This window comes from Peromyscus leucopus, chromosome 14 (assembly GCF_004664715.2).
Source record: "Peromyscus leucopus breed LL Stock chromosome 14, UCI_PerLeu_2.1, whole genome shotgun sequence".
Lineage (NCBI taxonomy): Eukaryota > Metazoa > Chordata > Mammalia > Rodentia > Cricetidae > Peromyscus > Peromyscus leucopus.
This window is the reverse complement of record NC_051075.1, coordinates 90,441,612-90,468,488: the sequence shown is the minus strand read 5'-3', so window position 1 is coordinate 90,468,488 and position 26,877 is coordinate 90,441,612. Positions and strand designations below refer to the sequence as shown.

Below are 26,877 nucleotides of genomic sequence, written 5' to 3'. Positions count from 1 at the left end.
CCATGGTACATATACACACACGCAGGTAAATACTCATACACACAAAATAAATATTTTAAAAGAATAAACTCATCTAAACGTATTAAAAATAAGAGTGAACTCCCTTTTTCCATTCTTGAATTTTATAAATGGTAATATAGATGCAAAAATTACTCAGCTAGCCTATTGGTAATTACCAGAATTACCTAGATCTTCCATATACTTTATAACTTTTGGTTGCAGAGTAATTAAAGCAAAGGGTTTTAATAGTGAAAAAAAATGATGACTAAACCCATTAATTTGCCTTCTGAAAAGTAAAGGAATCTCATATGAGGAGTAAGAGAATCAGGATTGCTCGGTCCTGTTGGCTATAGCCATTGTATTCAGTAACCAAATGCTAGTGTTTGTAGGGACTGAACTCTGTATTGTCAGAGAAGAGCTACATAGCAAAATACATTCCAAGGGGACATTTAGCAGATAAACTTCTGCACTAAGAAACTAAAAATACGAAGAAAAGTCCCTTTTTCCTTTCCTTTATCATCTCCATTTCCTTCCTTGTTATCTTCTTTCCTATACACCCACCTGCCTATTTATCTTCTGCACACTATATTACCATCGAACAATCTTCCACAATATTTTTACCCACAGAGAACAGGGAGTGAGACTTAATTTTTCTACCAAATACTGAAATTAACTCAACAAGAACACCTGTCTTATATCAGATTATCACCAAAGGGAAATGGAGTTAAGGAAGATGCCATGGACGTGTAGAAGAGGCGCCACCTACTCATTCCTGCTTAGCTTGATCTCACTTTTTATTTTTTATCCTCTTGTTAATTTGTGACAACTATAAACTAGATAATGTATATAAACTACCACATATGGTGTGGATCTTTCATATGCATTCAAAGTTAATATTTGTTTCTCTTGTCCACCCCAAGTTCTGGTTCTGAGCAAAGCTCGGCTGTACCCCATTTGGAATGTCTCCAAGCACAACTATCTCTAAATTTTGAATTTGGGGAGTTTTGAAATATTTGTATTGTTAAGGCAAAAAAAATGATAGGAATCCAAAATGCTTCAAAATCCTAATCTTTTTTTCTCCAGTGCTGGGGAGCAAACCCAGGGCCTGACACCTTGTAGAAAAGTCTGTGCCACAGAACTGCCTCCCCAGCCTGGAAACCTTGAACTGGGGCTCAGATCCTAGAATTTTCAGGTTTGAGAACTTTGACTTAGGGAAGTTCAGCTGGTATGCCCATTTATAGAATCATGTATCTAGTTGTTAAAATAAGTGGTTCTGAGTTATAAATATATTTTAAAATAGTGTTGCCTTGGGCCTACTGCAAACTTACTAAATCAGAACCTTTGAACGTAAGATAGGAAGGAAACAAAACAGACACACCAAGCAGCCAGCAAACCAAGCAGAGGCTTTTTGTTAAGAACACCCCGTGCCACCCGACTCCCTGGAGAGATGACTGTGACCTCACAGGCACTGGGGGCTTGGGCCTTCTTCTTAATGCTTTCCAGTGATTCGAGATGGGTTGGGCAGGTGGGCATCGATTATGTCAGGCTTTGCTGAAGTCGCTGTATTCACACATGTGCTATTTTCTTCTCCCGCAGGTTTCTCAAGAGAAATCAGATATTCTGGATCCAATTTGGTCTTCATGCCCAAAGAATGGAAAACAATGTACCATCTGAGGAACAGGAACTTTGAAGCCTTTCTCTGCTTCGGAATGGCAGCTCCCTCAGCCACCAATACTGCTTTTCTCTCATTTTTTCTTGCTCATACAAAGAATAACAAATTAAAAGAGTGCTGCTCTTTTTTGTATGCATATATCTATGTGTGTGAGTGTGCATGTGTGCATATGTGTGTGCATGTTTGTGTGTGTGTGTGTGTGTGTGTGTGTGTAGGTGATTGTGCACATGTGTTGAGTGCATGAGAAGACTAGATGTCAGTCTCAGGATGTCATTCCTCAGAATCTACCCACCTTTGTTTTTGAGACAGAGTCTCTCACTGGCTGGAAGCTCATTAAGTATGGTAGGCTGACTGGTAGGTGAGAGCCAGGGATCCACCTGTCTCTGCATCTCCAGCACTGGGATTAAAAGTATATACCATTATGTCCAGTGGCTGCTTTTTAAAAAAGATTTATTTTTTTTAATTATGTGCCTCTGCATGTATCTATATATGGGTGTGTGCATGTGAGCCTAGTTTCCTACAGAGACCAGAAGAGGATCCCAGAAGCTGGAGTTATAGGCAGTTGTGAGTTTCTCAGTGTGGGTGCTGGAAACCAAACCCAGGTCCTCTGCAGGAGCAGTGTGTCCTCTTAACCCATGAACCATCTCTTTTGGCTTTTTGACATGGATGCTGGGGATCAAATCCTAGTCCTCGTGCTCGTCTGAGAAATATTTTATTTATTGATCCATCTCCCCAGAAGTTCTTTTAAAGTCACCTTATACATAGAAAACCAAAACTACCCCTAAAGCCTTATCAGTCACATTTAGGAACTCAGGGCTGAGGAAAGGTTAATGTGGGCCTTACGTTTTATCCAAGAAGTCCATGAGTGGTCTCAGAACAATCTCTGCGTCCATCGCTGCACTGTTCTTATTTGCTGTGCTGGTTCCATTTGCTCTCATTTGATTTAGCTCAATGCCCATCTGCTTTATACACTCTTCAATTACAAGTTGGAAACTGGAAATAAAGAACATAAACTGTGGACAAGAAGTCAACAACGTTGCCCGAGTCTGAATTCTACTTCAAGGGGACCGAACCATTTCAAGCGGGATGGGTTTCCTTCCTGGTCTGTTTGCAGGCTGAAACCAGCACCTTTGGTTGTCACAAACACATACTTTGAGACTCAGTGTGCAAAGCAGACAACAGGGATGCTCTTCGGAAGCGAGGGTGTCAATGCAACTGGCTGTTCATTCATCTGCCATCTCCAGTTACAACAGCAGCTGTGCTCTTAAGTGCATTTGGAGAAATGGCTGCTCTAGAGAAACCGTGAGTATTGGGACCCATCCTCCCCCTCTTTCTGTAAACTCCTCACCCTCTTTGCTTCTCCAGTCTTTCCAGCAACTCCTTTCCAATTGGCTGATAATTACTATCTAGGGTTCTCACAGTCATTAAAGAAAAAGCATGAAGTGCCCATTAAAGTTGAATTTCAGATAGTAAATATTTTTGTGTTCATTCTACTATTTGGGATAAAATGATATTAAAAATTACTCACTATTCATGTGGAATTCGAATTGAACTCTGCTCTATCTAGATATATTTCGCGATTCTCAAAAACTTAATCTCTGGCCCAAGAGCACTTTTCTTGATGACTGCATCTGGTTTCAAATCCACGTGTAGCCCTGGAGCACAGCCTATACTACATACCACTTCATTAACCTGTGTGTGTAACCTGTCCTTGTGGAAGTCTGGGTTCCTTCCAACAACACCTGAACAACCACAAACATGCACAAAGTGTCCTTAAATCTGAGAACTCACAAGCTCCAAACTGTGCTGACTTGACCAACCGTCACTTTGTCCAAGTCCTGACAGGTCCTTTTGCAGGAGAGACCAGTATTGCCGCCTATGTTACAAGCTTTCAGTAGCTTCCAAAGTCAGTTAGATAAAACTCTGAAAACATTTCAAGGATGACAACAGACAATGGAGGCTTGTGGGTGACTTCAGGGAGTCATTACTTGCCAGTATTCTCTGATCTTTGTGGCAGTCCAGGCATAATAGCATCCCTGAGGCTCTTGGAACTCCTGGGTCTGAGATAACCCTGAAATCTTATGGTCACCATTAGGGTTCATCCTCCATGGAAATTCTTATGGCATCCCTGGTGTTCCATTTGCCTGAGGCACATCCCAGTAGTTACCTCTGCAGAGTCCTTCCTATTGCTGTGGGATGTTCTGTATGGCAAATGTGTTGCTCTGATTGATCAATAAATAAAACACTGATTGGCCAGTGGCTAGGCAGGAAGTATAGGCGGGACTAACAGAGAGGAGAAAAGAAAGAACAGGAAGGCAGAAGGAGTCACAGCCAGCCGCCGCCAGGATAAGCAGAATGTGAAGATGCTGGTAAGCCACAAGCCACATGGCAAGGTATAGATTTATGGAAATGGATTAATTTAAGATATAGGAACAGTTGGCAAGAGGCCTGCCACGGCCATACAGTTTGTAAGCAATATAAGTCTCTGTGTTTACTTGGTTGGGTCTGAGCGTCTGTGGGACTGGCGGGTGACAAAGATTTGTCTTGACTGTGGGCCAGGCAGGAAAACTCTAGCTACAACCTATTATTCTTACTAAGTATAAATTCTTACAGAGCAAGAACCTAGCCACACATGATGGCACAAACTGCTATGCCTGGTACAAAGTAGTTGGTTCAGGAGGCATTGGGACAATAATTTAAAATATTGTATTCTACAGACAAAAATATGAGAAGAGATCTTAAATTGGGTTTTTGACACAAACAAATGGCACTCCTGAAGATGTGACAGACATGTGAGTTAGGCAGAAGGTGGTAATGACTTTATAATTCTACATTATGCAGAAATATCAAGTTGTATGCCTTGAATGTATACAGGTTTTATATGTCAATGACACCACAACCGAGCTGTTAAGAAGTGAGTATTGGTTGAATGTACCCCTGGAGTTATCTTCTTCTGCTTGCCTCTTTTCTCTTCACTAAGGGTTGAAACAGCCCAGAAGAGTCACCTTTTTATTGTACAGTTTCTATTCATTCCCTAGATCTCCAGCATCAATGCTGGTGGCCTCCACCTGAGATGGTCAAGGGGGAATTTATAATGGTGGCTATGCTTGTGAGTCATTACTAAGATGCTTTTGCCAATAGGGATAATTGGAATACAAATGCATTGAGGTGTGGAAAAATTACTTAGGAGACAAAAGCTTGGGAAATGCTCAATTACTGGGTGGTAATGAGGAGGGCCAGGGTGGAGAGTTGGGTGGGGGGACATGGCCCTCAACATCAAAATCAACTCAGCCCCATTCTTCTCTCCTGACAGAGTGATGACACAGGTCATGTTATCTGAGAGGTTACAAATGCATCAATTCCTCACATTTTGTATAGAGGTTTGTGGCTTTGCTCTATATTGCTTGCTGTCTGAGTTACACGGAATACCTGAGTTACATGGAGTATTTAAAAATATTTAATAAATGCATACTATGTGTCAATCATGGTTTCAAGTGTTCAGAACACACAAATGAACAAAATAGATACTACTTGTCCCTACAGCACATGAGACCTTCCCTTAATTTTAGCAATGTGGAAATATTTTAGTATGCTATGAAGTATATAAATTTTTTTTAAAAGTTTTGGTTTTACTAAAGAAAGTAAGCATTCAGTAGATTTAAAATTAGATAATTTGTGTATTTTTTTCTTTTCCTGACCTTCTAGTAGTGGGTTTATAAACACTTGGTTTGTAACTCTAAATATCTCAAGGTCAGGGTCTATGTACACCATTATGCTAGTCTTTATTTGTCTTTGGGTCCAGGCTTCTCTTTGGGCGTCTTTACTATTTGTAGCACCATCCCATAGCTGACATCTGTATTTGGATCCTGTTCACTATGGATGTGGCTCCTTTAGTGTCTGTTTATATTACATTGGAATAACCTCCTCCAGGCTCTCATCTTGATCAATTCAAAACCCCACCAATTAGCTTTCGTGTGGCTAGATCTGTTGTTGGCCTTTGGTATCTACAAAGAAGGGGGAAGAAATAGGGCAGTCATGTATCTTTAAGGCCATGTGTATATCCTAGGGGAATAGTCACAGATATTTGAGATAATAATAAGGATAGAATACAAGCAATATTAGAAATGCCTACTTGACTGACTGCCCACAGCCCCATCAATGGTCTTCCTGGCTATAGCCATGTCTAAAGTACTTATCTTTCCTTGCCCTGATTCTCAAGTCAGTACAGCAAGGGAAGGGATGGGCTGAGCAAAGCACACGGAATTGATGTTTCAGATGTGTGAGAAGCAGGCTCCTGGGAAGATTTAGACTGTGAACTTAATCAGCAGCCAGGTTGTGAGACTGGGCATCTGAAGGAAGAGTTCATGGTGTGGATGGACAAAGACATTCTACTTTTGCATGAGTCTATCATAAATCAAACCATAATTTCATTTGAAAACTCTTCTGTACCCATTCTTAGTGAATTCACCTTATACCAGGTCTTCTCTTTATCTATTCATTTTTGTTTGTAAAAGACATTATTCACCAGTTTGACTAAAAATAGAACCAGTGAATAATGACAGCAGTCTTCTTGGGCACCCAAGGAACCAACACCCCTCTCCCTGCAAGAATGCCTAAGAAACAGCCTTGAATTATTTACACCTAATCCAGCCAGCTTCTGGCACTAACAGTTCCAGTAAAGAAAGAAGTGGACAATGTGTGTGTAAGCAGAAATTTAAGGGGCACAAGTTTGAACCTTTTAGACCATTTATCACTGACATGAAGTCACTTGGTCTGTGGAGGAGGCAGGTGATCTGGAAACATGCCACGAGCCCATGAAAGGCTTCTGACTGGGGTTTGCCTCCATCTTGGCTTTATCACAAAGCCAACCTAACAGTCGAAGGTACTGAGAATGGCCTAAGATTTTTAATGACATGAACTGCAATTAGCTTTTGGACTGAGTTCTTCACTTATTTGTAAGGCTCCAGCCTCAGCTCCTCAGAGGAAAAAGGAGCAGGCTCACGTAGTTCTCCAGACTGACTTTGTGACATGATCATGCTGCTTGCCATGGACTTCCCACCCACCTGTGTGTGATGTATCATAGCAACAGCATAGAATAATTTTTCTTCTTACAAGGCAAGCAGCCTGTTTACTTCAAGAACATAAATGACCTTAGCGAAACTCAATTTGATCTGATATTTTTTAAAATAATCAAAGATTGGTCCTGGGCAGCTGTGAGTTTTGGTATGTAGGTTAAAATATATGATATTCTGTTTCAGGGGATGACACAGTAGCTGTAAAGACTTATTAAGGGAAAAAACCCTATTTTATTCTGGTCAAGAGGAAGAAATTTCCAGCCTGGGTGGAGAGCTAACATTCTAGTTGGGCAGGCAGGGTCAGTGACTTGGCTTAAAGGACCACTGTCAGGGAGGTGAGACCACCCCTGAGGAAGGTGAGACCAACCCTGAGGAAGGTGATTCCATCCTACCCTCCAGCCCCAAGGAAAGTGAGACCATTCCTGAGGAAGGTGAGGTCACCCCAAGGAAGGTGAGACCACCCCTGAGGAAGGTGAGATCACTCCCAGGAAGGTGAGACCACCCCTGAGGAAGGTGAGATCACTCCCAGGAAGGTGAGACCACCCTTGAGGAAGGTGAGATCACTCCCAGGAAGGTGAGACCACCCTTGAGGAAGGTGAGATCACAGTAAGCCATGCTAATGAGACAAGATGAAAAACTGACAGTTTAGTTTCCTTCACAGCAGCATTTCCCACACAGTAGCTTGTGAGGCTGCAGCAGTACAGCTTCCGTTTCCCAAGTAATTACCCAGAAAAGCACAACTTTTCCTTTCTTCTTCCTGTTTCTGCTCTAAGCACACGTCCCTAACATTTTGGTCTTCCTTATGCGTCCCACCACATGGCTGACTTCCAAGTTTCTATACCTTCTCCAGGTAGCTGCTGGGATTTCCAGCTTGCCTTCCCTGGGGTTTTTCTCTTAAACTCTAATAAACTGTCCTCAAACTTAATCTTGTAAAAATAATGTACTTCTACAGCCCTGCTAACACCAATCTTTCCCTCATAGCCAAAGTTTGTCTTGATTTTCCCAAATCTGAGTACATAATTTAGTCTTTGGAGCATCAATGGGATGATAAATCTCGCTAATATATTCAGCCTTCCTCTCTCTTAAAACACAAATTCAAAAATTTCTCATCAAGAGGATTTAGACAATTTACAGAAACAAATGTAAGAGTAAAGCATTAGTTTCTGCTCTGTTTAGCTATCTTATTTCCAATAAAGTTATAAGCTGGTCTCACTTTATTAGACTTTTTTTTCCTTCCTTGAACTTTGCTAAGTAATTTTTTGCTGCTTTTTGTAACTGAAGGCAACTTCTTTTTTTCCCCCCTTTGCATTTTTTCTTTAACATTTTTCTTTGGTTAACACATTAATTCACAGCTGGAATGGAGGCAAGCCTGACAGGACCAAGCCAAAACCCCACCACTGTCATCTCAAGTCAGAGCAACCGAGCCCCACATCTCTGAAACAATTCCTGCCATTCAAACTCAAGGTAGAGAGAGCCTCCATCTTGCTGATGAACAGTCAGGCTGAGTCAGCAGGCTCGTGAAGGTCACTAGCAACACAGCACAGGCGCAATATGCTGAGCTCAAGGCAGAGCAGAGGGAGAACAAATGTCCTAGGCTCCACAGAGCCAGGGTGCCCCAGCTCTGTGTCTGAGCTGTGAAGAAAGACTCCATCAAGACAACACTGTTCAGCTTAAAGGAACTGAGAATATACCTGTGGTAATCAAGGGAACTCTAAGTCTGGGGCTTTACTGTGCTTCATTCTGACATTGAGAGATACGGTGCTTCCAGAGTCCCTTTGGTCTTTCTCATTAATATGGCCTTAGTAATCACCAAATGTTTATAAATCATTTGTTTTTCTGGAACCCAATAGAAGATGAGGAGTATTCAAATAGGAAGCTTTTGTCCTAAGGATAATTTTACACCCCATTGAGAAACTGAATGCATAGTTTAAACTGATAAGCAAACATTTATTGAACTAATATTTAAAACAATTTTTATACTAAATTAATGAACCTCTTCAAAGATATATTTAATTTACACCTGTTTTAATAATTGATAGTAAAATGGTTGCTCTCTCATAGAGGGATAGAATAAAGTTCACCTAGGTAAGTTCTCATTCTTTAGAAACATGCCATAGATGAGGCAAGTTGACTTTTAAAAATATAGATGCCCATAGTTTCTAAGCTTTTGTTCATAAGGTAGTTGGGACCATGAACCCTAAGTAGTGCTGATGTAACCAGTTATGGAGCTGGGTATCGCTCTTCTGAGGATAGTGACAGGCAAGGCTTGAGTAGAACAATGCATGCTTCTTTTCCCTCTTCCCTCCATCTGGCCTTTGTCTCCACAAATCCCTGCTCTCTAGAGCACACTGTCACTGTGAACCATTATGAACTAAGATTTCTGCCCTTAGAGGAAAGCGAGGGAAATAAATGAGTACATCAAAGCCTGGGGCTGGGTGTGGCGAGCACGACCAAAGTGAAGGATGCACAGACATCAGTCAGCAAGGCATCACTCTTGGATCCTGGGGTCACAAAAGACTTTTCAGAGGAGGTGATGCCTAGACCGGGTCCTGAAGCAAAACTAGTGATCATTACAGATGAAACCTGGTACAGTCAGATAGCTAATTAGGCTGCTTACCTTTCTCCGTAAGTGACGCTGAGCTCATCCAGAACCCCGTTGAGTTTAATTTGAAGTTCTTTTAGAATAGTGCTGGCTTCAGGGTCTAGCTGCAGAGAGACCACAAATGACATCACTTGGGAGTTTTAAGAAAGAAGCTCATACCTACTTCTCTTAGAAGCATTGTGCTTGCAATATGGCAACCCTAAACAATAAAGACATACTTTTTTCTCTCCATTTTTTCCCTTAAAATGCAAAAGCTTAGGAAACTGAAGAAACCAGTAAGGATTCTCATAGGAGAGAATATTGATTGATTCACATAACATGCTGAATGAGGTAAAAGCTAGAGGCAAAGCTGTTCTTGGTTACCGTGATGGGATGCAAAGCATGGCAACAATATTCCCCAGAACATGATAATTTCATAATTTGTGAAACCTAATATGCTAGATTATAGATTATATATGCTAGGGGAAAATATGCTTTGATTCAAAATGTATTTCAGTCTTCAATATAGCTGTAAATAAATAGGTACATTAAAGTAATATTCAATAAAAAGTTAACTTTTGAGAATAGGCTGAGTATCTCTAGTCTGAAATACCAGGGGCAGAAGTCTTTCAGATTTCAGAGGTTTTCTGACCTTGGAGTCTTAGTCTAGAGTTTTCTCACTTCACAATTGTTGTTTAAACCTGAAACCTGAGATGTTTCAAATGTAAAACTTTTTGAGAACCAATAGGACACACAGACACAGACACACACAGACACACACACAGACACACACAGACACACACACACACACACACACACACACACACACACACACACACAACCTCCACATTTGGAGCATTTTGTATTTCAGACTTGAGGGCTGCTAAGCCTGTGTTGTGCCATGTATTACCGGGGGTGTTTATGTATATTTTTTCAACTTTAGAATTTCAAGCCGTAGGACAAACCAGTCCCCCAACCCCTTGTGTTTCTTTGGAGACCATTGGTCTGACTTTTCTTTCAGGGTATCCTGTGTAACCTGGGTGGGGTGAGATTCAAAGATCTGCACTATTTTTTTTTATTTAAAGAATTCATTTTTGCAATGACATCAAAAGATCAACATGGAATTTACCATCTAGAGGAGTTTATCCCATTGGTTGTGTTTTTACAAATTAAAAGTATAGTTGAATTGTAAACAAAACCTTCTAACAGATGTACACCATCAAGTGGAGACAAATTCATGTAAAGGGTAATGTGTCACAGTCTCTGAAATTGAAATGTCAATCTTCCTTCCTTTGAGCCTTCAGAAATTAAGTTTCCTCTCATTAGTGTGTGTAGTTCTTTGACAAATTAGTCTTCTAATGAAAAGAGGTTGGGATGGAGCCAATTTCTCAAAGTGAAACAAATCCATGACATATAAACCAAAGATCTAGGAAGTGTATCAAATGAATGTAACATAAACTCCTAGGATCTTATCCAAAGAAGCGTCTCTGTAAGTATGCAAGAATATTCCCCAGAACATGATAACCTGTAATACTCCAAAGGCATTTTATTTAAAAACTAAGAAACTGCTAGCAAGAATAGTGTGTGTGTGTGTGTGTGTGTGTTTTTGTGTGTGTGTGTATGTGTGTATATGCATGTGCACATGTGTAAGAGGCTGTGCATACAGAATATATGTTTATGTAGAGCCTAGAGATTGACATTGACTGTCCTCTTCAATTGCTCTCTACCTCATTTTCTGAGACATGGTCTCTGACTGAATCTGGATCTCAGCAGTTTGGCTAGAATATGTTCCAAGTGAGCTACAGAGATCCTCCTGCTTCCACCTCCCCAGGGCTGAGATCCTAGACACACACACACAGCTTTTTACATGGGTTCTGGGGACCTGAACTCAGGTCCCCATTCTTACACTTAGCCACTAGGTTATCTGCCTAGCCCTGCAAAAAGTACTCATTATACACCTCCACATTTGGGTAGCTCTAGATTATATGGACATGACCAAATACAACATGTTGGAACTAAAAACAAAATATGCATCTGTCATATATGACTTTGCCAATTTTATCAAAGCCATCCTTGATGTCAAGTTCAGCTTGGATCCAGGTAACTGTCAGGACTGTTGGTTTCTTCCCCTCTACAGAACCAAAATTCTCCTGCATTGATTCCCACTTAAACTCAGTCAGTCTAAACTATTCTAACTTCTAACCCTCAACAAAGGAGACACAGGTAGACTGCCCTTTCAGCCCCAGGGAAACATGTAGGGTGGGTGTTCTCACTCTATTTTCTTTACAGTGGCGTTAACACTAACTTTTTTCTGCCCTTGTTTAAATAAAGTTGTAGGGAGAAAAATACTCACATTTGTTTTTCCCCAGGCTCCCCACTCCTATAAATACAATGAGGGAAGCTTCCACCCACATGCTCACCACATCTAAGGAAATGCTTTGCATCAAAAGACAGGGTGGACTTGCTTCTTACTTAAAATGTATGTTTGGTTTTCTTATTAGTGTGACACGCACATTGAAGTAGTTTTGTTCAGTTGTTAAGGCAATACTTTGAAAGTCATACCAAATGGTTCCATGTGGGCCACTCTGAGGAAATTATGACATTTATCCATTAATTTACTTTAGGAATTTGTGAACAGACATGTCTCTAACAAATAATTGGTTAGTATATAAAAATCAAAACTGCCAGACTACAGCAATTTAAGTACTGAATGACACTTTGAATTTTTTGATAGATGTGTATTTTTACATAAGTATGGATAAAAGCCTTCTTCCATGTGACAAGACTAAAGGAGACAAAATAAGCCTAAAAGAAGATTTTTATTTTCCATTATTATCCAATCCAAATAACATCATCAAATCAAACAAAGCAATTCTGAGACCAATTCCAATACACATATGCTTTTTTGCAACATTAGGAATATGAATATAAATATATTTATCTAATTTAAGATAATTGGGAGTAAGAAAGTTACTATTCTGCATTTTAGAAAAAAAATTTTATTGTGTGTATGTGTATGCACATGTGTCCAGTGAGTTGCAGTTGCTCAGGGTGGCAGAAGAGGACATTAGATCCCATGGAGTAGGAGCTGCAGGTTATTGTGAGCTGCCTAAAATGAGTGCTGGGAACCAACCGTGGGTCATCTTGGATGAGTAACAAGTGCTGTTAACGACTACTGAACTATCTCTTTAGTCTTATGTTCTGCACTTTTCAATATGCAAAAATTTAGGAAACTTTTCTCATTCTTAAAAACTCTATGCAGTTTTAAGAAATTATAGGCTAGTGTTTTAGAACTCATTGCCTAAATTATCAATAGATTATTTTTTAAATTATTGGCTACTTTGCAAAGGTAAAAAGCTATGCAATATTTTCATAAATCCTTCCACATTAACCTGGTTATATGAGTGGTAAAAGATGAAAGCAAACTTGATTTTTGTTATTTAAGATTATTGTTAGAAGTTTAAAATAATCCTAGAAGGATACTGATAATAAATTAATAAATTAGTAGCTAACTGTATATGTACTTGAGGAGTTTAATTGGCTGGTTATGTAAATTAAGCATCTATACAAAGCAGAGTATACTAAAAACAATTTATGAATGATGAATAAAGTTCTGAATTTATATTAAAGCTCCAAAACATATTTCATATGTACTTTATAAGAAGATGTAGGAATCTCCAAATCTAGCCTGGTAAAACCTGGTCCTAATGTGCAGAATAAACTCTAGTCCTGTGTAGATAGTAACTGACATTGCACATCATTGAGGTAGTTTAGATCACTGAGACATGATTTTGAAAAGAATGTATCTAAGATATCAGGGGCTTGAAGAGATGGTTCAACAGCTAAGAACACTTGCTGCTCTCCCAGGGGACCAGAGTCTGGCTCTGAGCACCCACATCCTCACCTCACAATCGCCTGTAATTCAAGGTCCAGTTGATCTGGTGCCTTCTTATGGCTTCTATGGGCACTCTACTTACACACACACACACACACACACACACACACACACACACACACACACACACACACACACACACAGTCTTACAAAGAAGATTGTTAGTAGGCAAGCTTTCATTTACATTCTTTTCTATAGGCTCTTTTTCTCTTCCTTTTTCTCCCATTTTCTTTTCCTTTCGTTTCTTTTGAGACAGGGTCTCTTTACATAGCCTGGGCCATCCTGAAACTTGCTACGTAGACCTGCCAGCCTTGAATTCACAAAGATCCTCCTGTCTCTGCCTCCCAAGTGTTGGAGTTAAAGCCATGTACCATCACATCTGGCGCTTCATTTATTCTTTAAAATACAAATCATTCCTTATTTCCTCTTGCAAACCTTCCCCCAGACATTCCTTCTCAGAGGTACTCAGCAGCTCTAGCACTTACTGTGCTTTTCCCTGTTACTGTGTATTCAAAACACTTTTGCTGTCTTTTCTATAGACCTTTAGCTTACTATGAAAGTCAATGCATCTTTTCCAGTGTCCTCTAAGACTTGCATGTACCAAGTACCTGAAAAGGGGACTGGAGAGGATACAAAGAGCCAACATAGAGGTCATCCTGATGGCCAGCGTGATTCTCTAAGGATGCATTTACTGTTAATAATATACCTTTGCTTCTGAAATCAAATTTCTTATTCATCAGTAACAACATATTCTGACTTATCAGGTTACTCTTGATTTCAAATACCTGACTTCTTGCCAGACCATGTCAAATTATACTCTGACATTGGTTTAGAATTTAGTTACCACACCAACTCTGCATGCATTTCTACTTTTTTTCCCCTAGCACTGATTCTCTCTCTGTGGATCTATCTAATCAGGATATATGCTCTGTCACCCTCTTTCAAGCATTGGTAGTTAAAATGATCATGAAGGTCTTGCTGGAGTTACAACCAGTAGGCTGCAAATGAATATTGAAATGCTTTTGGTACTCATTCAGGTCACCTGTCAAACAGATGCCATGGAAGAACTAAAGCTCGCTGGCACGCCATTTACTCCCCACAATGCACTGCTGCCGGTTTCCAATCTTTCCCACAGGCCTCTAGGCTGCCCTGCTTTGTGGTTAGAACCCTGCCTCGGTCTTAGGGTGCTGTAAGGACTCATCCTCAGAGGTGCAGCTGAGGAGGGAAGGCCATTTTGTCTGCCTCTTATCTCCCTAGAAAATGAGGACAAGATTTGGCTAGTGATAAGTTCTTCAATATTTTAAAATTAAAACCCTTAATATTTTTTTGCATCAAATCCTTTAGTACAGCTGCATAAAACCGTTCACTATTTTTTGCCTTGGCTCTTTTAACAGTTTTATTTAAACATTTTGCTATACAAAGTCTGCCACCATTTCTATGAAGACTGAAGCCTCACTTCCTAGAGGCCTTCTGTGCACTTGAGGACTTGTTCCCTCCCTCTGGGACTCATTCCTTTAACTCTTCTTGCTTCATATTGAGTCCTCTATTATTAATTTTACTTCCCCGTTCTAGAAATACACTCTGATGATATTCACATACAGAAAAGCAGAATACTGGAAGAAAAGCCAAACTTATCTGAAAGAACCTTCCCACCAACCTCTGAGCACTCACTCCCTTTCCTCTCCCTGACCTCCAAACTGCTCACATCATAAGCCTGGAAGTGCATGCCTTATCTGCATCTTTGAAACACCCATCAGCCCTCTGCAGTACAGCATCTGCTCTGGACACTCCACTGCAGTGTACAATGTAGGTCACCATGATCTCTTCACTGTCAAGTTTGGTGACCTTATTTATCTTGCTCAGTCTGCATTCATATTGCGGTTTATCTCTCAAGAACTTATATCCTTGCTTGTGTAGTTCCCATGGCTTGTCTTTTTTCCTATTGATTTCAAGTCCTCTATGTACCCTTTAACTATTAGTCCCCTTCAATTTTCCCTTTCTGTTTTGCATTCTACTTTGCCCTGAGCAACCACATTCAAGTCTATAGCTTCAACTACCACTCCTGTGCTAATAACCCCTGTTCTCTTCTCCACATCTTCAGCAGCATGCCTGGACATCTTGTCTAGTTTCCCTAAGTGCCTAGTAGAGTTTTCCTTCTGAGGATCCATATGTACCTCCATCAGAGAACAGAAATATGGAACTCGTGATCTTTTCTGGCTGAACTGATTTCTTCTTGTTTTCTCTGATTCGGTAAAATGCAGATGTCATGTTTGACTTCTATAGTCTTCTTCCAATTATGCTTGGATACCAAGATATGACCAATCATGTCTCTGAAGCATCTTCTCTACCTCGCTTGTCCTGACTTAGCAGTTTTTCTCATCTAATTTACAAGTTGTACCATTTTTCTGATTTTTCTCCCCATATCCTAATATGTTATTCCTAGAGTTGATTCAATAAACTCAAGCTTGATTTAGCATTTGCTGACCTGCTCAAGCTGGTTTTCAACAAGGGCGGGCTTCCAGCAATTTCTCACTATCTTTTCTGGCTTTGGTTCTTTGTTTTACAAAAGCTGATTCTCTCCAACTGTTCCATTTTTTTCAGAGCCCATTCACTCCAGAAGGCCTAGTTCAGGCTAAGATACAACTGGGAAATCAGTGAAAATTTCATGGAGAATCTGGCATTAGGGCAATCTCCTTGTAGAATGCCGGCATCCCATGGGATATTGTGATATGCTGTCAGAAATCAGAGATGTGGTCTGTACTGTAAATAATTAATCACAAAATGCTGCATTCCCCAATATTGGGGCTCTGTTTTCAGTATTATTCTTGTTCCTTCCTGGAGAGCCCCTCCTCCCCAGAGAGCTCGCATGATCACATGCAGAGGCAGACTGCCACATGTTCCTTATGCCACCCAGAAGGGCGTGGATGCTGTGTTGGAAGTATCAGTTGTTGTGCAGAGATTCACAGCTTGAACTCTGGTCTCAGAGTTGCAGAGCTTCTGTGGCTGTCTCCAATCCCAACTAGATAGTGAATAGAGTAGAACCCACCATCATGCTACTATAGATCAACTAACGTCTTTAGATATAGTAAGGTACTTTCTTTAGCTTTGACAGCTGGAGGGGAAAGGCTTCATCTCTTGGATATCCTTTACAGTTTTGAGCTGCTGAACACATAGCGCATTTTGGGTCTATTCCCCCTTTCCTGTGCTGTTCATCTTTGAGTTATATCCCTATCTGTACTACACAACAGTCTTCCTCTTAGTCTGACACTTCTTCCCTCCCCTTCTACGCCACACACACTAACCCTACTACCCCTCAGCTTCGTGGGTGGCTAGCAAGGTTCTAGAGCTTCTAATCACAGAGGTTTTTGAACAGAGTCCAAATTCCTTTTATTCCAGGTGGGAAGCCCCGGGCTCAGTTAAAGGACCATGCTGTTGGAGCTGCAAGGAGATCAACAAGAAGCCCCTTAGAAACTTGTCACCTAGCTCAGTTGTCATCAGAGAGGCTTCACCTAACAACTGATGAAAGCCGATGCAGAGACCACAACCAAACATTAGGCAGACCTCTGGGAATCTTGTGGAAAAAGGGGAAGGAGGGTTATAGGAGCCAGATGGGGTCAAGGGTACTACAAGAAACCCCACAGAATCAACTAACCTGGGCTCATAGGGGCTCGCAGGGATTGAACCTCCAACCAGAGAAGTTGCATGGCACTGACCTAGGCCCTCTGCATGTACCTTACAGATGTGCAGCTTGATTGTCTTGTGGGACTCCTAACATTGGGAACAGGGTTTGTCTCTGGCTCTGTTGCCTGCTTTTGGGACCCTTTCTGTCTTAATGTAACTTGATATGCCAGGGCTGGCTGATAGACACGGGGGTGGGGGAGTACATTTTTCTGAAGAGGAAGGAGAAGGAGTGGATGGGGTGGGGAGAGAGGAGGTTGGGGAGAGGGACTTAGAGGAGAGGAGGGAGGGGAAACTGTGACTGGGCTGGGAGAACTTGTCTGAAGAGATTCCTATCTGAAAATGCTGTTGCAAAGCACACACCTCCAAACAATGTGCCTGGAAAGGGGCTTAGAGCTTCCTACCTGCATCTGTGGACTAGCTGTGGGGCTGTACAAATCCAGAATGAGTCAGGGACAGAAGAAATGGGCTGTGCTCTGTCTAGATTTTCTTCACACACACAGCCCTTTGCCAGCCTCCCTTTGTTTATACCCTATGTCTACCTCCATTACAGCATTACAGTTGTTATTCCAAACATCAAGTGATCTGGGCAGAATGTTCCATGAATCTTACACATGGGAAGTCTGAGGGCTACTCTGACGAGCAGGGGAAGAGAAGACTGATTGGGAAGAAGCGAAGTTTGGAGAAAGGGAGGCGGGAGAGTAGAGGTCAGTCAATGGGTCGCTGTAATGGTTAGGTAGTAGCACTAATATGTAGCTGAAAAGTTACACTAATATATAGTGTTTTGTGACGCAATTCAGAATAATATTGAAGGAAAGGATTTGACTGGACTATCCACAGTGATCAATGTTCAGCACATTCAATGTGCTAAGTATTGCAACTTGATCATTAAAATTGATGCAGGCATCAAAACTCACCACTCCCTAAGTATGTCTACTTACTAGGTGTCAGTTGTCAACAAAAATTCCTGGAGAAAATCCATATCTGCACAGACTGATTAGCTGGGTAGGACTGCATTGATGTAGAGCAGTTAGAATATCGCAGGTCCAGGGGCTAATTACCTTATCTGGGCTAGCTTTAGCCCTCAGAATAGCCAATCTTTGTCCATCTTTGTGTCAGAACTAATACCCTGTGACTAAAAGATAAAAACTTTTTGGAATCTATTAACTTAGCTGACCACTGGCTTCCACCAATCCAGAAGCTAAGAATGTCATCATCTGAGGCCTACTGAAAACCTTCCCTCATCTTTCTGTATCTGCCTGCTTCTCTGATATACCTACCCACCAATATATTTTAAACTTGCCTTGATTTGTGAATTTCTTTGTTCTGTAAAACTACCAAACTTCATGGAACTGCTTCCAGGTTGGAACATGGAATTTGGGGTAACTTAGATCTATGTTTCTGCACCACGATCATTCAGCTTTGCTCTAGAATAAACTATCTCTTATTCCTTTTAATGCAATGCTTCTCAACCTTCCTAATGCTGCAACCCTGTAGTACATTTCCTCATGGTGTGGTGACCCCCCAATCATAAAATTATTTTCGTTGCTACTTTGTGACTATAATTTTGCTGCTGTTATGAACCATAATGTAGATATCTGATATGCAGGATATCTGATGAGACCCCTGTGAAAGGGTCATGACCCACAGGCTGAGAACCACGGCTTTAAGGTGAGAGCTGTGCTTTTAGCTGCAGAGACACAAGAAATAAACACAATAAAGATGACAAGAATCTACGAGTTTTACTGCTGGTTACATCGGTTTATGGTATGTTAGGGCAGCTATGAACAATCGAAGGTGATGAAATAGTGAAGTGAATGGCTGTGGAAGACAGAACAGAACATCTGTCCTTCCTGGCTGGGGCATGTGTGGCCCTTAAGGGAGATGTTAGTTTAAAAAGAGACTTGGCAGTATGTGGGTGACCCTGCAGGCTGCCAGAGCTCTGAGGGGAGGCAAGGTTAGCAAGCGGCCACTACCTAGGTTCTGCGCCTTTTCTGACAGGGGCTGCAGCAAGGAAACTCATCATCGAGTCTCCTTGTTACCTTTCTTTGCCAAGCTCAGCTGTTAAGCCAGACTGTATGTGGGAGTCGCCCTGGACTCAATTATATTTGTTAAATCACGTCAATTCCAGGTTGCTCTTCTAGCTTATCGTTCTCTTAATTTTCTATTAAATCCAATTTGAAAACCCCAATTACAGAGATGGCTAGGAGGAGACAGAAACCAGGCAATATCTGCAAATAAAAGGCCAACATCTCCGACGTTCACCTCGCCTTGTTGCTTGGTGCTACAAAACTAAAAATAACTGGTTGCATTTTCTGACTTCAGCGGAGTGCCACCTCACCTTTGAGTTATATCTACACAGTGTGATGCTAGAAGTTTGAGTTTATTGTGGAATAAAATACAGCATTCAAACTTCCTTTTGAAGGGCATTTTCCAGTTGAGAAAGAGTTGTTGCTTTTCCCTCAGAACCCTTATCTCTTTTATTATTCTGACTTTCTGAATAAACCAACATTTTTTTTTTTTTTTAAAGTGGGACTCTCTTAGCACTCCTGGATCTCTCGTGCCTGGTAAGATTTATAGTGCTCTGAACCATGTGATAGATGGGTCAAGCCTGAGGGGAAGAGATGGAAAGAGATGCTTAGAGTGGTCTAGGTAGCATAGGTGCCTAGGTTCTGAATGTGTTTTGGGCCAGTGGTTCTCACCTTTCCTAATGCTGGGACCCTTTAATACAGTTCCCCATTTTGTGGTGATCCCCCAAACGTAAGTTTATTTTGTTGCTACTTCATAACTGTAACTTTGCTACCATTATGAATCGTAATGTAAAGATCTGAGGTGCAGGATATCTTATGTGTGACCCCAAAGGACTCATGCACAGGTTGAGAAACACTGTTCTAGGTGCTGAAAGGCAGCCTGGCTCTTAATTACTGGCTTATGAGTGCTTGTTCTTTGCAAACTTCTTGAGGCTGAAGACAATGAAAAATGCTTTTATTTCCTACCCCAATTCCTGCCCCCTGCAGGTACAATAACTCCAAGGAGGCACAATGGATAATTAAACCTTTTAATTTATGAAGTTTTGAAATTGCTTTGGGAGACAATTTTAGAACTGAAAGTTATAATTAATTGAATTGTCTGTTTTATTATTGAACTGCCTAATATATGCTTTGTAATTCAATTTATTCAACAATTTATTTTATAGTTATTGAAAAGTGATAAAAACAGCATATCGATCCTCATTAATTTATTACTGAGTGACATTTCTATTTATAGTCAGGGAAAATATATTATATAACATAATATATTCTGCACAAACACAAAATTCTTGGAAAGGCAAAATCAATCATATTACCTGGAGGTCTGAATATATAGCTTAGCATCTTTAAAATTATAAATTAAAAAAATATAAATACTACTTTTAAGTAAAACAATGCATAAAATAAAAGTCTATGTAATGTTTTTAAAAAATGCTGTAGTTTTGTATATGACTTCAAAATAGTTACCAATATTTTAGAGCTATTATTTTAAATACAAGCATTTGGCTATACTATTGTGTATTGTCACAAATTCCATCCAAATACCTTGAATCAAGATTCAATGAAAAGAAAGTTGGCTGGTGAGGGTGATGCAGAGATAAGACAAAAGTGTTCTGAGCTGTTATTTTTTTCTGCCCTTAAAAAAAAACTTTATGTGTTTGTGTGCATGGATGTGTGCTCACCATGTATGTGCCTGGTGCCCAGTGCCTGGGGATGCCAGAAGAGTGTTAGATCCCTTGGAACTAGAGTTACGGGCAGTTGTGAGCCACCATGTAGGTGCTGGGAACTGAAGCTGGATCCTCAGGAAGAGCAGTAGGTATTCAAACTGTGAATCCATCTCTCCAGCCCCTGAGCTGGTTTTAATCACCGTGTTTCTATTTTGCCAACCCCTCGAGCAGCAGTGCTCAGAGTCCCAAGGCCAGTGGCCTCAGCATCACCACCCAGGGATTTGTTGATCACACAATCCTGCCTGTGTGGCCTCCTCAACGAAACCCTCCGGGCCTGGAGTTCTGCAGTGTGTTTCCACAATCTAAGCAGCCGGAAGCTAGGGTGCATGCTGACACTCATTGACTACTGATATGGAGGGAGACCTCTTGTCTTTAAGCAGTGAGCCTTACTCTGGGTTCCCTGCTTTCCTATCAGGTCTGAAACTGCTCAGAGAACTCACTGAGTCTGTGTGGTTAGCAGGTTTGGAGAAGAACTTCAGTGAATTGTACTCCACACATTGGAGCCGTCAAGTGCTAACTCAGCATTAAAAGCTCAGAATAATATGGAAACACATGATTGAAACACAAGAATGAAGTTGCTCACCAAAAGAGACATGGCATATGCTGCAGATTTCTTGGCTCTCTGTTCTGCATGGACTAACACAAAACTTACTCTTACAGTAAAGTCCCCACCACGACCAGAGTCAGAAAACTCAGCTATATTTGAGACATGGCAATAAAAATCACATTACCATGGCACTAACTGGGTCTGTTTTATGGTAAGCAGAATGGAAATACAGCTTAATAAAAACTTCCTTTTTAGTAAATTTCTCAGTACAAAATAACTTCTAGAGCAACAGTTCTCAACCTGTGGGTCATGAACTTTTGGGGGTGTGGGAGTGTGTGGGGTGTCACATATCAGATATCCTGCATATCAGATAATTATGATCCATAACAGTGCCAAAATTACAGTTATGAAGTAGCAACGAAAATAACTTTATGGTTGGGGGTCACCACAACATGAGGAACTGTATTAAAGGATCATGCATTAGGAAGGTTGAGAACCACTGTTCTAGAGTTTGGAGTACTGTCAATTAAGCCAACGAATAATCCCAGGTGCCACCATTTCAAATGGTTCCACCACAATGCAGACAGCCTCTGCACATATGGCACAGTCAGAACTCTCCTAAATCAACTTATGTAACTTTTGTGGAGTATCCAAACCAATATATTATGACTTCCTGTAAAGAAATGAAATTTTGGGTAATTTAATTATCTTTCTCATATACATATGCAAATTAGATTGCAGATCAAAGGAACATTTGTAAGTCACTTCCAAGGGCTATAACAATATGTTCATGTTAGGAAATTAACATGAAGGAATTTGCAATAGACACACATGGAGTTATATTCAAGAAACTAGTATAATGTTTCCATTTTGAGTTATTCCATCTATTATAGAATAACTAGACAATAATTCACCAGTGAATGGCATTCACATGATGTTTTTACTATTATTGTGGTATACAGGGGCACCAGATGACACAGGATAGTGATGGTGGAATAAATAAATGGTTGACATCATCCCAAGTCAGATTATAATATAGGTTGTCTATTTCATATATTTCAATACAGTGGTCCCTAAGGCTGATTGACCACGCTTCCACCAATAAACAGCACAAAACTCAAACCCAAGTGTGAACTCCTCGTGTGTTCAGGTTGTCCTGGGAGGGAGAACTACCCTGGCAGTGCTCAGGTCAAAGCGACATCATGCAGACACGTCTGCAAGCAGCCAGCTGTGGACAGTGCTCGAGGCAAGCAGCCTGTGGGGGAAAGCCTGACTAACAAACACGTGGCATTTGAGACTACTCCAAGCAAACGCACAAGCAATCATCTGCTTTGTAGAGAGAAGTGCACACCCCAGCATAGAGGGGGTAAACATAACTCCTGAGAGAGGAGAAACTGGGTCTGGCATGGAGAATGTCACTGGTATCAGTAAGATCCCCTATACAGCTGCACTGGGAGAAGAAACTGGCCACTGAGATTAGTCCGCATGGAAGAACTTATTTATGATTTGAAAAATGATATACGTGTGTATATGTGTTGCCTGTGTATGATGTATATGCACTTGCGTGTGTTTGTTGATACATGTGGTGGCCAGGCAATGATAGTGGGTATCCTACTCTGTTCCTCTCTGCCTTATTCCCTTGAGACAGGGTCTCTCACCAAACCTGGAGCCTGGCTGGTGGCCAGTAAGTCCCAGAGATGCTCCTGTCTCTGCCCCCTACAGCACTGATGTTACAGGTGTGTATTTGTGAATGTGACCATGCCTGGCTTTTTGCATGAATTCTGGGGGATTGAATTCAGGTCTTCATGCTTGCATGGCCAATCATCTTACCCACTGATTATATTTTTAGCCTCAAATGGTCAAACTTTCAAAGGATGATGAATATTCCTGTATCAAGTACTGTATATACATTGTATAGCAAAAGGTGACTCCTGGCCATACTCTATGACATCTTTTTCTTTTTCCTTTGGATATTTTTTGGGGTGGGGCAGGGACTCACATACCCAAGCTGGCATTGACCTCACTGCATAGCCAAGGACAACTGCTAACTGTTCATCCTCCTGCTTGCATTTCTCTGGTTCTGGGATTATAGCCATACACCTTCATGCCAAGTTTCAATCAAATGCTTTTTTTTTGATTTCTGTAAAAGCCTCAAGTGAAGGAACTTTTTTAAATGATTGTCACTCACAGATGACCCTCTTGGAAGGAATCTGCAGATCATCTCATAACCTGGGTCATGAAGGAAGCCGAGCATAGCAACCTACAACTCTAACATAATTGTATATTAATTAAGCACAACCGTCCTGGAATATGGGTGTTACACTCAGCCTTGGCTTGGGTCTTGTTTTCTACTTGGCCTTCACAAACCCCTATTCCAGTTCTGACTGGACCAGCTTAAAGCTTTTTCTTGGCAACAGAAGCCAGATTAAAAGGGAAGGGAGAGGGAGAAATTTTACGTGGAAAGAGGGACAGGAGGACACGAACATAGGAAAGGGGGGTGGAAAATGTTTCAAGTCAGGCAATGAAAGCCACTGAAGCCACTGCGATTCATCCCATAGACTGGAGAGCTACAGACCAGGCCTTTGTTTTATCTCACGGACTCCATTGCGTTTTCTTTGTATGTTATGTACGAGGCACTCGATCAATAGGCATGCGTAGCTTGCATTATAAAAGAAGAATCTATATATAAATCCAGTTTATAATGGGAACCTGTGCCTTTCAAACTGGTAGTTGCACCACAAGTAAGAATACACTTTTGACTGGTAAACAAAGTCTCCTTGGTAGGTGCTTAGGTGGCAGGTGGCTCGGTCAATGTAGCTTCCTTTAACCACAGACCTCATGTGTCTTCAGCCTGTCAGTTCTGATTTGTCCCATTAATACTCAGTCCAGCAAATGCAATCTACCTTAGAGCTCAAACACAGAAAAGCAGAGAAAGATTTGGAGCAGAGGGGGGAGTTTCTAGAAATGGGTCATTTAGAATATAATTTCATTCTTAAATGATTCCTGATGTTTAATTTTCACTCAATTTTGGATATTAGATTCCCCATAAGAAATGAGTGATTCCTTCACTACTTCCAAAAGTATTAAATAGACTTAAATGGCTGAATATGCAGCATCAGGAAAATTAGAAACAGAATCTCTTGTGATGGTCCCCAACTGCCATGTTCATCGATTTCAACAGAAGAATAAAAAAAAAAAATGAGTTGATGCCCTCAAACCCCAGGGCAGGCATCCACACACTGCAGGGATTAAGGTATTATTTCACACAAGCTGAACTGAGACTACCAGGGAAGCACACCTCAGAAGAAAACTCATTAAAAAAAGGTTTGTAGTATCACATGTGTCTTCTAGCATGTCTCATTTATAAGAGACTAGATACCAGCTTCATTTTGAGAAGATTAAAAAAACATACATGGTGGGGGGAACAGCTGAATTTCTCCTTAGGTTTAAAGATTCATCTCATGTGAAGAAGGCTGATATTAAAAGAGCATTCTCCAACCTCAGACATTTAGAAACAAAAGGGAAATTTGCTTTGATTTTGAACCTAGCTTTCTTCATGGGCCCATAGCTCCCTATATAGAAAGGCTGATGTAAGGGAATTAGAAACAGTGTGGATACAGATCCATTGAGTCTGCTTTCTCTTTTAAAAAATATTTACTTTGTGTATATGAATGTTTGCCTGCACGCATTTATGTGCCATGTGTATGCAGTGCCTGAGAAGGCCAGAAGAGGGCATCAGACGTCCTGGAACTAGAGCTGATTATGTAGGTGTTGGGGACCAAACCTAAGTCCTCTGGAAGAATAGCCAGTTCCTTTAACTGCTGGGCCATGTCTCCAGACCCAAGGGTTTGTTTTATTCTTGTTGCTGTTGGTGGTGGGCAGGATGAGATGGGGAAGACGAGATGCTCCGTGACTCTCGCCTTCAGCATCTTCCCCATTCCTCAATCCCTGGATGCTCATATCAGTGTGTAAGACAAGGCAAGACCTTAGCAAGCAGGGAGAGGCAGATGCAAGCTAATGTATTGTTCTCTGCCTGATCCCAACAAGCAAATGAGAGAGAGCACTGGGCTGTGTGATGATTATCAGGATGAAGGGTGAGAACAGCAGCCAGGGAAGCAGTAACACTTGCCATCACAAACACTTGCCATCACAAACCTCATAGGAGAATCTCTCCCCTTCCTTCTTCTGCTCAGGGAAGTGCAAGGCAAAGATGTTGGACAGAGACACGACACATTACAGACACAACACATAGCACATTTGACCCAGCTTTCACGATGTGAAAAATTATGCACCGATAAAGCCAAAACCACCATTGCTACAACATAGATTCTACAATGAGCATCAACTTCAAGATGATAGTATACAATAATATAAAGTGTAATCTTCATCGTACTACTGATCATGAGCATATATGCACACATTTTAATTGTATAATAGGATGATTGGTTCTCTCCCTGCTCCTGAGCATACCTCCCTTTTACTAAAATATTGTCATAGTGATTGCCGTAACTGTCAATGGCATTTTAGAGATGAAAAATGCTAACTGAAATTGGTAAACCATTTCAAAAAGTAAGACACTTTCCATGGCAAAGCAAAAGGCTACTACTAATTTCCACTCAAGAGGCATTTGGTAAACATAGGAGTGGACACACACTCACCTCTTTCCCGCCCATGGATTCGAACATTTTCTCCAGCTGGACTCGAAGTTGTTGGATGTTGTTCATCAGGATGCAGGGCTTACGGAAAGAAAATGAGAGGTGAGCATGAGCATCCTTTCCATGTTACCGCTGCAGTGAGTTTAAGTCATACAGTATATAGCTGTCACCTGTGGCCTATTATACACATCACATGTAACAATTCTGCTACTTTGTATATGTGCTGCCCAAGCGAGCACACACAATTCTGCTACTTTGAATGATGGCTTTCAATGGGTGAGAATGGAAAGGAACTGGACGGCCTTTCTGTAGGGGGAATACAGTTTAACAGTGAACTCATGCAGTTGTTCCCGGAGACTGGCTAGTAACACTCTTTCTTCATTATGTTGTGGTATTCTGGACATAGGAATTAGCCATGTGTATTTGTTATCACTTTTTTTGAGACAATGCTTCATGTATTATTTTCTTGAGACTGCAATGTTTCATGCATTCCAGGCTGGCCTCAGACTTCCTAGATGGCTGATGATCACCATGACCTTCTGATTCTCCTGCCTCACTTCCAGAGTGCCAGGGTGGCATTCGTGCACTACCAGGCCTGGTTTCTGCTGTGCTGGGGATTGAACCTAGAACTTCATACATGCTTTGTAAGTGCTCTTCCAACCAAGCTATATCCCCTAACTTACCATATTCTATTTTGTAAAATTTTTAGTTTTGAGAAATCAATTAATTTCAATTCTCTGGTAATTTTGCTGTTTTAAAACCAAAAGAGCACCTGCATTTCTTTTTTAAATCTAAGAAAAGTTACAAAAATTAAAAAAAAAAAAAAAACTTTTAATGGAGTCTCTAGTTATCAATAAAACCCGGAAGCTATTGACTCAAGTCCCTTCATTATCCTGCTCCTGATCAAGTGTGTTCCCCTTCTCATTTTCCCCTTTGCTTATTTGGGCCTGTTTCCATCATTTAGGTTAGAATTTTCTTTCCTAGGTGTCGACTTGTCTATCATCTACTTTGCATTTG

The 26,877-nt window shown here is 40.9% G+C and overlaps 1 protein-coding gene across 9 annotated transcripts in view; it reads right to left on the bottom strand.

Moving 5' to 3' along the window:
• Positions 1–26,877, bottom strand: part of Unc13c (unc-13 homolog C) — a 435,177-nt gene that overhangs the window by 52,854 nt on the left and 355,446 nt on the right. For 8 of the 9 annotated variants that reach the window (XM_028865275.2, XM_028865283.2, XM_028865248.2 and 5 more), the window contains 3 exons: positions 25,864–25,941; positions 9,365–9,453; positions 2,516–2,665 (listed from right to left, as the gene is read on the bottom strand). In XM_028865275.2, the coding sequence (XP_028721108.1) occupies positions 2,516–2,665; positions 9,365–9,453; positions 25,864–25,941 (317 nt within the window). Of the gene's footprint in view, positions 1–2,515; positions 2,666–9,364; positions 9,454–24,626; positions 25,391–25,863; positions 25,942–26,877 lie in introns of those variants that run through there. The other variant, XM_028865315.2, reaches the window with a different exon arrangement.